General features: G+C 37.7%; 1 protein-coding gene across 12 annotated transcripts in view; it reads left to right on the forward strand.

The window, feature by feature from the left end:
- ZNF644 (zinc finger protein 644) overlaps positions 1 to 14,845 on the forward strand; it is a 73,010-nt gene extending 58,165 nt beyond the window's left edge. For 7 of the 12 annotated variants that reach the window (XM_043520061.1, XM_043520054.1, XM_043520055.1 and 4 more), the window contains 3 exons: positions 2,350 to 2,472; positions 12,417 to 12,519; positions 13,101 to 14,845. In XM_043520061.1, coding sequence (XP_043375996.1) covers positions 2,350 to 2,472; positions 12,417 to 12,519; positions 13,101 to 13,293 — 419 coding nt within the window. In that variant the 3' untranslated portion in view covers positions 13,294 to 14,845. The remainder of the gene's footprint in view (positions 1 to 2,349; positions 2,473 to 12,416; positions 12,520 to 13,100) is intronic. The other 5 variants (XM_043520059.1, XM_038412478.2, XM_043520060.1 and 2 more) reach the window with 1 other exon arrangement.
- Positions 14,846 to 15,132: the final 287 nt, after the last annotated feature.

A 15,132-nucleotide genomic window follows, 5' to 3' on the forward strand; every position in this document is an offset into this window, starting at 1 on the left:
CAGCAGTAAATTCTCTTGCACAAAACATAGTTCTTTTTCAAAGAAAAAGTTGGTTGGAGTGTGATTTAAAAGGAGCCAGAAAATAAGCAAAAGGTTAGACCAAAGTGCAACTTTTGATAGCAAAATATGCTGCTCCTTAACAAAAATAGTTGAAGTAGCTGGGTGCAACCCTTAGACTTCCCAGAGAGTAATCTAACTTGTGCAGAAGTAGCATTTACCCAAGCTGACAGAATTATTCTCAGTGTTACAAAGGCATAATATTTCAAAACTATGAACAACTATTGAATAATTTCAACATTTTAGGCAAACATGCTTCTTCAGCATAAATGAATGCATGTTTGTTGTATAATTGTGGCTGATGTGGGAAACTGCTGTTCTCCTTTTAGCCCTGTCTATGCTGGGAGAAGAACTGTGCTAGTTACAGCTCTGTTTGAACACAGTGGTTGCCAGCAGGATTCTAACGCACAATCCCTGACTGTTGCGGGCAAAGATTTTATTTTTTTTTCTTTGAGAATTGTGCTAATAAAACAATTCTGTAATTTTTGACTACTTGCTAGATAGTCTCTAGCCTCGTTCTAGAATGATGTTCTTAACGCAACTCTTGCCAAAAAAAAAAAAAAAAAATCTGTTTCCATTGGTCAGGGAAATTACTAGTATCTTTTGATAACACCTTTGTGTAAACAGAATTATAGCTAGTATGTTTCTGCTCCTAGATTGGACACCGCTTTCTGGTATTGCAATATCCTAGATACTGAAGTACAGGATCATATTTTATTCCCGTAACAGTTTGATTTTGCTGGTTCTCTTGCCAATATTCCAGTGCATTATAGCGTATCTGGCAGTGCTCAGTGCTTGTTCACCTGTATCTTTGCCTTTTTAAAAAATAACTTGCCTGTGCAGTAAAATCTGTCTTAAGTGACCACACAATTGTCTGACAAAAATCAGTTTCTTAACAAAGGTGACTTTCTAATTTGGCCTAACAAAGGTGGAACAGAATTGTATTCAATACATTTGGGTAGTTTGGTGGTCACTTCAAACAGGAAGTTGCCTAATAAGGGAAGTGTCTCTTTGACAGATTTCACTATATTTGGAAAAACATACTGAAGTATAGCTTGCCAAATTTAATACATTTACTTCTGAATGTTAGGTGGTATCTATTTGGCTGTACTGAAAAATCAAGTGAAAATGAACATGTACTTGCATAATACTAATAGTTATAAACAAAGCCCTTAAGCTAGCTGTGGCTAAGATAATAGAATTTGACAAGTAACTCACTATGACTGTTGAGTTAAAAAGAAAATAAAATCTCTGTAACCATAAGTTGTTTATCAAGCAAAAATTAAGTTATTCCAAATATCTTTAATACAATTTCAATTTAAAAAATTGTCTACCAACCAGGTATTCTTCTTCTGTAATTTTCCTGAAAAGCAGTCTTTCTTCTGTGGGCTGCTGGATAATAGGATTCTTTCTATCCTGCATACAGAAGTTTTCCAACATAATAGCTCTAGACATTTTTAAACTAACATATTTTAAGTTTTCTATTATATTAGTTGACATCATTGACCAAGATAATGTATTTTTAACAAAGGGGAAGGGAAGCTCTTTGATGTGGTATCACAGTAAATTTGAGAAGAAACCAATTATAATGGTTTCTTTGGTAAGTGAGGAGTTTAGTATTGTTTCACTATGTTTTCTTTCCTGTGATAAATAAGATGTTAGTTTGTTGATCATTTATTTAGCACAAAGATTTTAGCAAAAAACTTCAAATCATTAACTTTCATTATTGATTGCGCATCCAAAGTAATGAACATAAAATGCACTGAATAAAATGTTTTGTCTAACAGCTGTTCAGTGGTGTGTTTTACCACCTTTTCTCCCAGCCTTCAGCAGCAGCCTAATTTAGTAGTGAGCCTTTTACAGTCTTGTGGGTAAAACACTTTAATTACCACTTCGTCAACTAGACTTTTTAATTCTCTTTATTGGGAATGTTGCAGGCTTTGAAACTTCTCAACAGAATTGTGCTATTCAAATCACAGGATTGTATTTTGGGGTTAGGGAATGATCTGCATACTGTGGAGATCTGCAGGAAAGTGATAATAGGTATCAAATCCAGAGAAGCTTGGGGGTTCAAGGTTTACCCCCCTTTTCTTTTAAAATAATATGGTTTGGCTCTAAACGCTACATGCAAAACTAATAATGGTTAATTTGGATCCTTCTAATATACTGAACGATTGCATCAATGCAGTGAATATATTTTAAACATCTTTATTACAGAAAACTTTTTACAACGCTTTGAGAATTTCATTTTTTGAAGAGAGAACTGGATTATAGTTTTCTTTTGAATGATAGGTATGCCTGTGAAGCTTAGAACGTGTGTGCATTGCAATACGACGTTTACAAGTGCTGTTAGTCTGTCCAACCACTTACGCGCTTATGCACGAAAGAAGAGTGCTGGACTTTTGACTGGGACAGGTATGTTTTGTTACAGATGTAAAAGCAAGTTTGTGTGTGATGCATTTTCCTCATCAGACTGCACAAACTTATATGTTAATCCAAATGAATTTTGACGCTTTCTCTGGTAAACAAGTTGAATTAAGAGATTGAACTTCAGCAACTTGTAAACATATAGGTGTTGCTGTTGTCCATTTTTCATGTTTGTTTTTCATTCTTACTCACTCATTTTGGTCCAGCATTTCAGGTATGTAAACAAAGCTGCAAGCTGAGCAACTTTCATTCTTCACCCCAAAATCAAAATAGCTATTTGTTTTTTATGAAAGGGATATGACAGCTTTAAAAAATCATGCCTGTCCAAACACTTTTTACCTACTTACTGTAACAAATAACCCTTAAGAGTACTACAGTTGAAATAGATGAGCGAAAAATAACTAATTTTTCAGTCTCTGCATCTGACAGCACTTTGTGTGTATAGTCAGTTTCACGGTTTTCTCTGTTCGTGTTGGTGGTTCACAAAGCGAAAATAATTTGGTAGTGGTACTATGGGGTGAGTGTAGTACTGTCCTGACACTACTTTTAACTCATTCATATTAAAGTAAACTAGATTTCAGGTTGGTGTGTCTTACCATTTTATGTTGTGATCTGGAATAATATCAGAGGGCCTGATTCTGCAGCTTGCTATCTGCAGGCAATCCCTTGTGGCCACATGAAGTATCACTGAAGTCAGTGTGATCTGAATCTGTATGGTCTACAGTAGGAGGCAGAATGAGAGTTGGGGAGCAGAAGGGGAAGATGATATGGCAATTGGGAGGTGGAGAGCCTGAAATAGACATACTAGGTAACTGGGGAGGGCAACTGTCTGTCACTACATAAAGAAGAAACAAGCACAGGAAAAAGTAAACTTTGGTAAAAGTAGTGTTCCATTTTCTTAGCCATAGATCTTGCTAGTTATATGAAGTATAAGTCATATGTAAAGCAAGGGTTTCAAACTTTCTGTGAGGAGGGCCAAGATATGTTTTTAATTTTAGTCTGTGGGCAGAGTCTATGAAGGTTGGGTTATGTGTTACCCTTGATTCACAGGTTTCAGAGTAGCAGCCGTGTTAGTCTGTATTCGCAAAAAAAAAAAGATTCTTGATTCACAGTGGATCTCCCACTGGTAACAATGGGAGGTTTGAACAAAGACTGCATGATAGAATCTGCCCTTACATAATAATTAACTTTGTTGTTAAGGTTACTGTTTGCAGTGTCACTCAGTAGGGAAAAGATGATGCACAGGGCTTTGTTACCATCACTGCTGTTTTTGAGGTTTTAGACTTTGTTAGTGCTTTTATTCAGTTTATGCACACAGTTATGATAATTGTGCAAGATAGGTGCACAATTGCATATGTAAGTTATTGGAAATTATTACTTTTAAAATATTTTCATTAGACTTAAAAGATGACAGAGGAGGCACTGTGACTTAGTGTGTAGAGCTCTGGTCTGTGGCTCAGGAGACCTAAAGTTGGTAACACTGAACAGGTCATTCTGTAAAATGGAGTTTTCCAACTGTAAAACGGAGATGATGCTAACTTATTAAAGTCCTTTGAGATTACTTATGAAAAAATCTAGGTGGTATTATTCTTATTATTTATTATATAACACTCCTCTGAGATTGAGGGCAGATCATGTTTTTTAGAGCTGTTTCAGGCTGCCTGCAAATTTAGAATGATAATTCTGTGAGTATTTCTTAATTTACATATGCCCATTTGGAAGTTTTTCTTCTCATCTGGAAGAGCTAGAAACTTAATTTTTAACTTCAGAATTTGAATCTGGTCACAGAGAACAGATAAAATACATTAAACCAGCTAGAGGAAGTCCATGGGTTGGGTGTGTCAAAAATAATGTATAGGAGGATTAAATTATGTTAGAATACATAATCAGTATTTAGTATTTCTTTCATCCCTAGTAACTGATACTAGAACGCTGCTAGTTTTCACTAATGACTGGGAGACCCTTTGCAAATTAGTGAGTTTTGTCAATTGGCAAGTGAATAAATAAGGCAAGGATAATGGATCACAAAATGTACTTTAAAAATTGTGGTTTTAATTATTTGATGATTCATAGTGTAGCAGTAAATCTACTACACTGTAATACATTGTGTAGGATGTGGTCTTGGTGATCTAATATCACACTACAAGCACTGTGCTCTTACTATTTTTCTGAGAAGTGAGAAGATATGGCTCTGTGTGAGTGCAAGTCTTACTGAGCATCTCCCATATTAGGAAGATCCAAGTTCTTCTTATCTTGTTAGATGAAGATGACTATGTTTTAGAAAAATTATTATAATGGGGTCTTCAGCCCTGAAATTTATTGACCTCAGCTTCTAAACTGTGTAGAGGCCTTGAGTATCTAGTAATTTTTCCTATTTTAAAAAAGCCCTGAACTTACTCTTTTACTTCCTTACATCTTTGTAAAGAAATATTAGTCAGAGAAATTCTTTTAGTTCAGTACTTGTCCCAGCTCCTTGCTCTAATTACATAATTGTATGCATACATGATTGCTGTAATTCTTATGTGATGTGACAGTTATTATGGGAACTGTTTATACTTTGCTATTCAATAAAAGAAATAGAATCATCTATGCAAGTCAGTGAAGCGGAAATGAAAGCTTTCCCAGGGCTGCGTTAGCTTAAGTATCCTTCTTTTAGGCAATTAATGTTTTTCCCACTACTTTGACTATGCGTATTTTCAGTATTAACTATTACAACATTACTTTTCTAGTAGATTCCATGCTGTTTCACAACCAGTAACTTACGGGGTATGTAACCAAATTTTGCATGCTGAGAAAATACAGGAGTATTATGCCGCCATGTGTTATGATTTAACAAGAAAAAAATGAAATGTAGCTGCCAATATTCGAAAAATAGTTCAAGGAACAAATCTTCAAGCAAGGCCAAGATTTGCTAGGCCATTGGCTATGATAAGTGTAGTGTGTAATTGCAAACTTTATTTATGCAATATGGATCCACTGTTCACTGTAATTATATGCATAAATGACCATTTGCGTGCACAGTTAACCAATTTGCTTGTGAAATTCCACATCTAACTTTGCAAGTCTGGTTCCAGAAGTTAGTGCAAGTTTTCGGGCGGTACAACACAGATTTGCATGATTGTTTTACTCCCCCATGCCCAAAAGACACCAGTTGTCTTCCTTCTTCCTATTTTGGTGAAAGGGTTAGTGGACTGCTGTACGCTTCTGGTGTTTTGCAGAGCAGATGAGAGGTTTTCTCTTTCACCGTGTAACTTTAAGGACAGACCTCTCCACCATCTTCAAAATGTATCTTTCCCCACTTGGTTTTTCCCTATTAAGGTCTTGTATTCCAGAGTCCCCAATTTCTCTCTCCTTGACCTCCCCAACTTTCTCTTTGTCCCCTAAGATTCTTTGATCTCTCTCGCACCCTGGCATTTCCCCCCTTTTTTTTGTCTTTACCATCCTACCTTTCCTTTTGCGCCCCTGTAAATAACATGCTTTCTCTGTTACTGCATCCTGCTGCAGTGAGGCACATAACAAGGGAATTGGTCTTGGAGCTAAAAGGAGGAGCAAGAAATAGAGCCTGGAAGTCTTTATTCTGCAGTCTTACATCCATAACTGATCAAGCAGTACTTAAGAAAATGAATTAATATCTTCAGGAATACACAATAAAGTGCCCTGGCATAAAAATTACTGTAGATAAAATTTTGATGTATAGTTAAACTCTACAAATTTGCACTAATGACTGGGAGAGACATTGCAAATGATTGAGTGTGGCCAATTAGCAAGTAAGCAAACAAATACAATTAAAGGATAACATATATCATTTAATTGTAATATTGCCTGAGTTTAGTGTACTAGTAAATGTTCTGTAGCAAAAATAATGAAGTCCTAGTAAGAATACTTGCTTCAGCACTTGAAGTAGAGACCGCTCCCGTTTTGGGGACTGTGGATTAGCAGAAAGCACAAATTTAAGTCATTGTGTAGTTGCACACTTATTTCACAGCTTGGGAATTTCACTGGATCTAAAGATGTGCAACAAAGAACCACTAGTTACAATTTCCAACATTAATCCATGCTGCTGCCCACTCATTTTGGGCATACATTTTAATCTGCCACCTCCATGCTGACACTGCTGTGAAATTGTGTCTATGCAGCCTGTTTACCTAATGTGTGTATGCTTTTTTAAATACTGTGTTCTCAACGGAACTTGAGCTCCTCCAAGTGATCTTTCCAAAGATTTTCAATTATCTTCTATTTTAAATTGGTTGTTCCTCTACTCTGCCATGCTGAATCAGAGCTTTTGATGAGCAGTGAATCCAGTCAGTCACACACAGCTTTCAGAAGCAGCAGCTAAGCAGACAGTGGGTAATCAAGGTTGAGGGGAAAAGTCTTCTATCAGAGAGACTTTTGTACTGAATATAGTGCTCATGAAAGGTGGTAATTGACAGCTGTGGAGACTGATACCCGCTATCCACAACATGGGCATAGGTAGGCAGTCTAAGCTTCCCTACACTTTAACAATGTGCCTCACCCTAATCTTAAGGAATTTCCATGAGGCTGGATGGGGTTCAGTTTTCTTGATCTCTTTGCTGAGTGTTAGTGAGCCTGCTGTTTGTGGGAGTTTTACTTTGTCATTTGGAAACTGTCCACTAGGAACTGGATTGAAACCACCAGACAGATGTTAAATAACCGGTTTTGGTCATAACATGGGCTGGGTTGGAACAGGGGTGAGACTGTGTTGTTCTTAAGATGGTGCTGCTTGTTTTAGTATCCTGTCACTACAGGATGTGAGCATCAGAAGTGTTTGTGCACACATAGCTTTAATTTAAGTGAGCTTACTACTCCTGAGTTTTAGCAATTTGATGACAGTTTTGCAGTTACTCGTATACCAATCTGTTTGGAGAATGAATCATCTGAATGTTGAACAGAAGCATCAGTCAAATTTTACCAAAAGTTTTGGTCTTACCTTCTCTCCTACAGTGACCTGAAAGCACATTCATGCTGGTTTGTGCCTTTAAAAGTAAATAAATGTACTCAAAGTCAAAAACCACAAGAAAAGGGGACAAACGTGTTGTGTGGAATGCTACTTCAACTTACGGCCAGTTTTAACATTTGAATCTCTTGCAAATTTGTTTTCTAAGTCTATTGTTAATATCGCTTCATGTGGACTGGTCCTTGTGTTCCAGTCTTAGTCCTGTTACCCTGTGTGAGAGGGGCTGCATTCACTGGAAGTCTTGCGCTGAGTTCTTCAGTCCTGTTTTTTACAGTTGTTCTATCTAGAGCCTCTATACTAAACACATCAGAAAAATCCTTGTCCATTCTCTCCTTCCTTCCCTCTACACTCCATAAAACCCCTGTCTGACTATTGCAAAGTCACCTCTCTTGGTACATTATGCCAGACTCCATTTTCCTGTGTTAGGGTCCAGTTGTGTGTGGGATGATCAAGGAGGTTTTTTTTTCCTCAGAAGATTGCACATTAGTTAGTGTCCTAGAATTGCTAGCCTTCAGGAACCCTGTATTAGAAAAGCTAGGATTAGGACACAAGTGGTGGTATAGCCTCCCTGAAACACTGGAGTATTTGCCTGAGTGAGAAGAGTCCAATTTTTTGATGGGGATGAGGGGAATCTAGCTTTGAAGTCTGTCTGAATACAGAGAAAAACTGATCTAAGAGACTCTGAGCCACAAAGCATTTATTTCACAAGAATGACATCCTTCTGGTTTTTGGAGCCAGCTGTACATACAGGGCTACCATTGTGTAGACGTTTTTCACATTCTTTAATGTCATTGATTTTGTAACTACTAACTGATCTCAGAAGGACCTCAAATGGATGCCTTGGCAATCTAATGGAGGTGTGGTCTCTGTTTCCTCCAATTTTCCTCAATGGGGTGTTCTGCAAAATCCACAGAAGCAAAGCCATTGTTGTAGAATAATTTCCACCTGGCCACATGGATCTCCTTTTATGCTAATAGTTCTCTACAGGCACACTGATATCCAGGCTCAGGTACCCTGTCTCCTCTCTCAGAGAGAAGGATGGCCATAAATTTCAGTACCTCCAGGCAAAATGCAAACCCCACTTTTTTGACCAAGATGTCCATCAATAATACTAGATTTAAAATGGGAAAAAATACAAAATGAATTAAGCCCAGTTCCTCCTGACTGGGAGGAGAGATTATATCTCTGTGCAGGTGATTGTATCTCTTGTGGAAGGTGCTCAGATGCTGCGTTTATGATGGTTACATTAAAAACGTATATAGATAGATGAGGTTGAAAAGGATCTTTGGTACCTATGAGCAGCCACAAAGTGATGATAATTCGTACCTTGTACTGAGAGCACCTTTCACTTGAGGATCTCAAAGCTCCTTAGCGGAGCGGTGAGGATGAACATCCCAACTAGTTTTTTAAATTTGTGAATGGGATTATATAATGGGGTTGCCTGCAATAGCCATGGGCTGTACATAATGACCCAGGAGGTCCCTTACAGTCTCATGTCCTATGATCCTCCCCAAAGATAAGGTGCCAGTGGTGTGGGAAAGGCCAAGCCACCAATTTAATGGTTTCTACTCCTGTGTAATCCATACTTTCCTAAAGCTTGGAAGATATGGTCTTCTCCCCATTATAGAAAATGGAACATGCTCTTTGTATGTTGGCATAAAGCATTAGGGCCAATTCCTGTTCCCTTGATCACATCCTTCACTTTCTCCAAGAGGGTCTTGACAAAATCCTTGCTATCAGCACCTGTTGTGTCCAGATCCCTTCACTCGCTGCTGTCAAAGAGAACATCATTCAGCCTCATCTGCTAATAGAAGGCTTCCTTCAACTTTTTGTAAATAAGCCTATCTGGGGATACCTGTTCTGTACCCATTTTGGAGTCTGAATTTAGTTCTCTCCTACCTTCAAGACGCGGAAGTGTCAGTGAGTTTTCTATTGGCTTTTTAGTCATTTTTCTAGATAATATTGTTTCCAGAAAAGGGATCAGCAAGTTGGCAGCTGTCTCTTTATCTCCTCTCCCTTACTCTCTTTCCACAACAATAAGATGATGGAGGGAGAGGGAACATTTTGGTACTTAGTCAGGAGCTATTTTCTGTGGCAGCCTCTGAACACTATGGCCTTGAGGTTCTATCTGGAAAGAATGAGAGGAACAGAAATCTTTAAATAGTTATTCTGTTGAAGAGAATCAGGGATGGAGACAAGGCCTCTGAAAATAAATTTGGCCCACTGGATTAAAACCTATAGATCAAGTGTTAATCTAAAGGGATCCCCTGCTCCCCAGAATATTCATCCACGGTAGAAGAAAAATGCAAAGGTGCAGTATGATGCTCTGTCCTTTCTCTTAATTGGTATAAATGCCTAAGCAGAGGAGGGTTTGAGTGCTGAGAGCTGTTGTCTTTGTGTCATTATTCTTGCGTTAGAGGAGACAGATCCTTGACTGGTATATCAGAGAATGCAAACATTAGCTAAGATTTTACATCTTAATGTTTCTGCACCTCAGAAACAGCAGTGTAGAACAGGGATTCTCAAACTTTGTCACAGTGAGCCTCCCTAAGCTCAGAGAGAGAAAAAATTGAACCTCCCCAGCCCCCATCGTTTATAGTGACAACACAAACCTGAAAATCCTATACTTTGCAAGAACACAAAGAATAATGTAGAAGAGTATGCTCAATATAGTTAAAATAAGTATGAGTATCAAAAGTACTAATTTTATTGCATAAATTATCTTTTGTGCTATCTCACAGTTGTGTTCCAAAAAAATACAAACTGTAGCAACTAAAATAAAACTTCCCAAACATTTTAGGAACTCATAACACCATTGACTCACGCCTCAGCTGTCTTGGGCTTACAGGCAGGGAATAGGGCCCCCCATTTAGTGCAGGTGGCCCAACAGGTGGGGGTGACAGGTCAGAGCATGGCAGTCAGAGGTTCACCAGCACTAAGAGTTCCGCATAGGTCTGGTGCAGCAGGAAGTCTATCAGGATACTAAGCTGGTAGCCGGGACTGAGCTGGGCTGCTGCTGGGTAGGACCAGCTGGTTACTGTCTAGCTGAACTGGTGCAATAGGGGAGGTGGTGTGTCACGCTGAGCAGGAACCATGCAAGGTCCTGGCTCCCCTCTGCCACAAGGAACTCCATGGTGGCTTCTCCCTGTCACAAGCAGCCAAGCTCCAGCACCAGGGATGGAGAGGAAGGCAGTGCCAATAGCCTCTGCAGAGCTAAGAGCCCACTTTGCATAAGGGGTGCTGCCATGATAGGGGCACCAGCTGGAAATGAACAGCTGCAGCAGCTGGGGAAAGAGAGCCCTTCTGCTAAGCCCAATTCATCCAGCCCTGCCGCCCAGGGATAACAGTAGCTCAGTAGCAAATGGAGGGGATATTTTAGGGCAGGGCTGAGACGGGTCGAGGGGAGCCCCGGATATGCTGGAGGGCTGGCTAGGTGGAAGGGGATGGAAGGGAGCCCCTGGGATATTGTGGGGGTGCTTCAGCCAAAGAGGAGAGCCCCGGGAGATGGAGGAGCCCCAGCTGAGCTGGTGAGCCAAGCACAGAGGGAAAATGGCAGGGATGGGAGGCCTTGTCTTACTGGAGAATCAGGAGAATCTCTGTGTTGCTGCAGGCAGAGATAAGTTGGGGGATGGAGCAGGGGAGCTCCTGCAAGCTGCTTCCCCCACAGATCCCTGGCTGGCCCCTGTCCCAGCACTGTCCTCTGGACAGAGCTCTGGCTCCTTCTGCCCTGCCCCCAGGCAGAACAGAGCTCTGGGTCTGCTCCAGGAGCACTTAACTGCTGGCCAAAAAACCACTGGCACCTATGCCTCATGATTTGAGAACCTGTGGTCTAGAGTGACCCTCCCTGGTGCTGCTGATGCCCTTTCCATTATTGTTACTTTGATAGTTTTATGTCGTTAGTGTTTCATGTTCATGTTTAGGAATGGGTAAAGTTTCCACCTGCCTCCAGACTCTCCCTCGGGTTTAGCTTCATGGTAAGCATAAATCAGTACACAATGTAAAGTATGGTTTGAAGTTATTTCCCAACCATGGCTGATGTAGAGTTTTTCCCTGCGAAGCCTCTATTGCAAACTTCAATTTCCTCTGCCCCTAGAGGGCTCAGCCCCTCCCAATCCTAAATCCACACGCTAGTATGCTTCAGCAGTAATTACGCTATACCTTCATGCATAGTTCAAATACCTGATAAGACACTGATTCAGCAAGTGGCTCTGCATCTCTATGCATTGTCATAAAGTCTGTCAACCTATTACAAGAAGTTCATAATCACTGTTTTCTTATTACTCCTTTTAACCATCAAATACACAAATGGTAAGAAAGCTTCAGCTAAGAGTCCCAGAGATAGGACAGGACCAAAACTTTTGCTTCTGTTTGGCACTTGTATGATGTGAGCAGATGATGGTGCATTCCTCATTGGTGTAGCAGATGTAAACAAGACTTCCTTGAAGATAGAAGTTCTCATTCACGTTTTGGATTTAAATCAAATTAGCTTGAATGCGTCAACATTTTGAAACTGTAACTGTATTTTTATGACATAATTTGAACTATAGTTATCAACAGATCTTCCAAGACCGAAAAAGTTTTAAGAATGAAAGAGAATTTCAAACTGTCATTGGGTAATTCCAGGTAATTCCACAATAACAGTTATTAGAGCTTGCTGGAACTAAAATGTATCTAGCTTAATGATTGTCCTATGGTTTTTAGAGGAGAACAAACACTATAATAACCAAACATAGGAAAAGGCTATCTTTGCTTCTTTGTGAATCATTTTTTAGAGTTTGATAGGTAATTGAAAGTTTTGGAATTTAGATTGCAATTTAACATGGCACAGTAAGAGAAAATAAATGGGTTTTTCACCATGGTTATAAATGAAGGTTTGTTGAATATTTCTGTTTTGGTTTAGGACTAACTTTTAATTGTTCACTTTTATATATGGAAAATGTTCTTCCTTCCTTCTTAGCCTTAGATTGTAAGCAAAAAAAGTCAAGATCAAGATCTGGAAGCAAGAAAAAAATGCTGCCATTACCTCATAGTGCTGATGAAGTTTACATACTCCGATGCAGGTATATGCAGGCTTTTTATAACTGGTTAATTGAAATTACAGTGTCTGGTTTCTTTTTTTAAAAGAGGTTATAAATTGTTGCCTTTACATAAGAATATTCAGAAGTATATATTGTAATTACATTTGATTTAAAAAGTCAGTATTGAGCAAAACAAATAACTAAGTTTAATATTACAGTAAGCTAAACAAAAAAGAACCTGAAACAGTCTTACATTTTAGAATAGATTTTTTTCCCCCTCCCCTGGCTGAAAATGTGTTTTCCATATTTCATATTTGGGCAGTGTTCTTCCCCTGCACAAAACAAACAAAAGCCTATTAATGGAAATGGGCCATTAACTATAGCATTACAATTGTGAAGGTATAATGTATAGTATAAACTTTAATCTTGTGTTTGAAACAGTTATCAAGTATTGTTGAATTAAATGAAAACCCTAATGGTTTCATGGTTAAAAAATATATTAAAATGAATATTAGGAGAAAAGTTTACTTTCAGTATAATTCTTAACCCTTAGCAATGTCTGCTGACTTGTACTGTGTTTAATGCTAATATATCTTGATGGAATGATTTTAAAATTTGCACAGGTTTTGTGGTCTGGTCTTTCGAGGACCATTGTCTGTTCAGGAAGATTGGATAAAGCACTTGCAGAGACACATCGTCAATGCAAATCTTCCACGGACTGGCGCTGGCATGGTTGAGGTCACATCGCTATTTAAAAAGCCTGCTTCAATTACTGAAACTTCATTTTCTTTACTGATGGCAGAAGCAGCATCATAGAACAAGGAAATGTTTTAAATTTGAATTGGATGTAAATTTGAAATACTTTGTCATTTTTTAAAAAATATTGCTACACTAAATTATGTTTATAAATCCTAAAGCCAGAGAAGTAGGGAAAGTGAATTACAGTAACATCAAAACAAATTGAGTACTTAACAGTTACAGTAAGTAGTCTTTATATTTTATATAGGGTGGCAGATGTGTTTTTAAGGTTTACTATGTTTTTGTCAGTTACTGTGTTCACTATCAATACAAGATCATTACATGTAAGCAGCCATTTTTAAATTGTTGCACATGGGTACTTATAGACAGATTTTATTAAAAACAAACCATGCCCTCTGCAGTGTTACCAGAATCAAGGCTCTGTTTATTCAAAAAAACCCACAAAAAAACAAAAAAAAACAAAAAAAAACCCACACAAAAAAAACACTTGCATAGTAAAATAAGATATTATATTTTGTTTGTATGTATGTAGTGTTTTGTATAATTCCAAGAACCGCTAATACAACTTACTCAACTTAGGGCATTAAATATCATGTACTTCATAGTTCAAGAGACTGTTTCATTCAAATAGGGCAATTAGTACTATTCTATCTAGGTGTGTAAGTGTTTTTTTTTAAATCATATGAGGCTTTTTTGTACTAAAAAGTGGAGGGAAACTTGTTTAAACAAATATTTCTAAGAGAAATATGTACATAGTACTGGAAATTATTTGTGGTAAGGAAGTATTCTTTACTTCAGTTGCATTTCTCACTGACAATAAAGTGGTGCATCCATGCTACCTCCTACTTTGTCAACAAAGATGTTATTTACCCTTTACATTTTTGTATCATAGTAGATTCAAATCTAACTTTCTTTATTGCAAAGCATTTTTTTTGTTAAAGTTTGTTTCCTTATGATGTTTTACTTAAAGTCTGACTTGCTTACAGAACAGTTTGCCTCTCTACTACTTTATTTAACACTGTAGAAATGTACTAAGAACTGCTCACTACACGGTTTAGAACTAGACTTTTCATTTATAATTCTGTTTAAATTTTTTTGATCATTTTAAAAAATTTGAACACATTGAAATGTTTCTACATATGAAGAGAATGTTTACAATTTAAATTTTAGAACTTGTTTTGGATGTGATTCTATGTATGAAAACTGTGTAACACTATGCTCATGCTAAGGACCTACGTACGGAATTACTGAAATAAATGTGCTGTGAGGATGGACAATATGGTGCAGGTGTCTTGGTCATGATAAATTGTGTTTGTTCATTTAAATTGTCATCAAAACGTGATTTAATTTTTTAATCAGTAAATGAGATTCCTCTACAAATCAGTTTTGTATGCAAGTAACATTTCATTTTATTCATGTAGGGTAACTAAAACTGTAGTTAAATCAAGAATATGCATTGATATTTTCTTTATATGTAAATAAAGTTAAAAGCAGTTAAAACAAGGAGTATTTTGGTAGAGTATATACATACCTCACTGCCAGTGAAATTGCTTTCCTATGGTATATCTCCTTACCAGAAAAATCTCTAAATAAAAAGGTTTAAACAAAATCTAAATGTCTATAATGTGAAGCATTTCTTATTTGCGTTATGTATGAAATAACAGTTCATGAGAAGTTGATTTGTCTTGCTTGAGATTAGAATCTCCTCATTAGTGATCCAGAGTAGAATACATTTGTTCACAACATAATATGATCTGTTCACAGATGCATTACATTTCATTGGTGTAAATGTCAGGATGATTTTTTTTTGTATAAAGTTGAAATAATCCCCATACTAGGGCTTACTAATATCTTGCAAAAGTAGCTCTCTAGATGTCTAGGCTAATGTCATTAGAG

The sequence above is a fragment of the Dermochelys coriacea genome, chromosome 8 (assembly GCF_009764565.3).
Source record: "Dermochelys coriacea isolate rDerCor1 chromosome 8, rDerCor1.pri.v4, whole genome shotgun sequence".
Taxonomy (NCBI): domain Eukaryota; kingdom Metazoa; phylum Chordata; order Testudines; family Dermochelyidae; genus Dermochelys; species Dermochelys coriacea.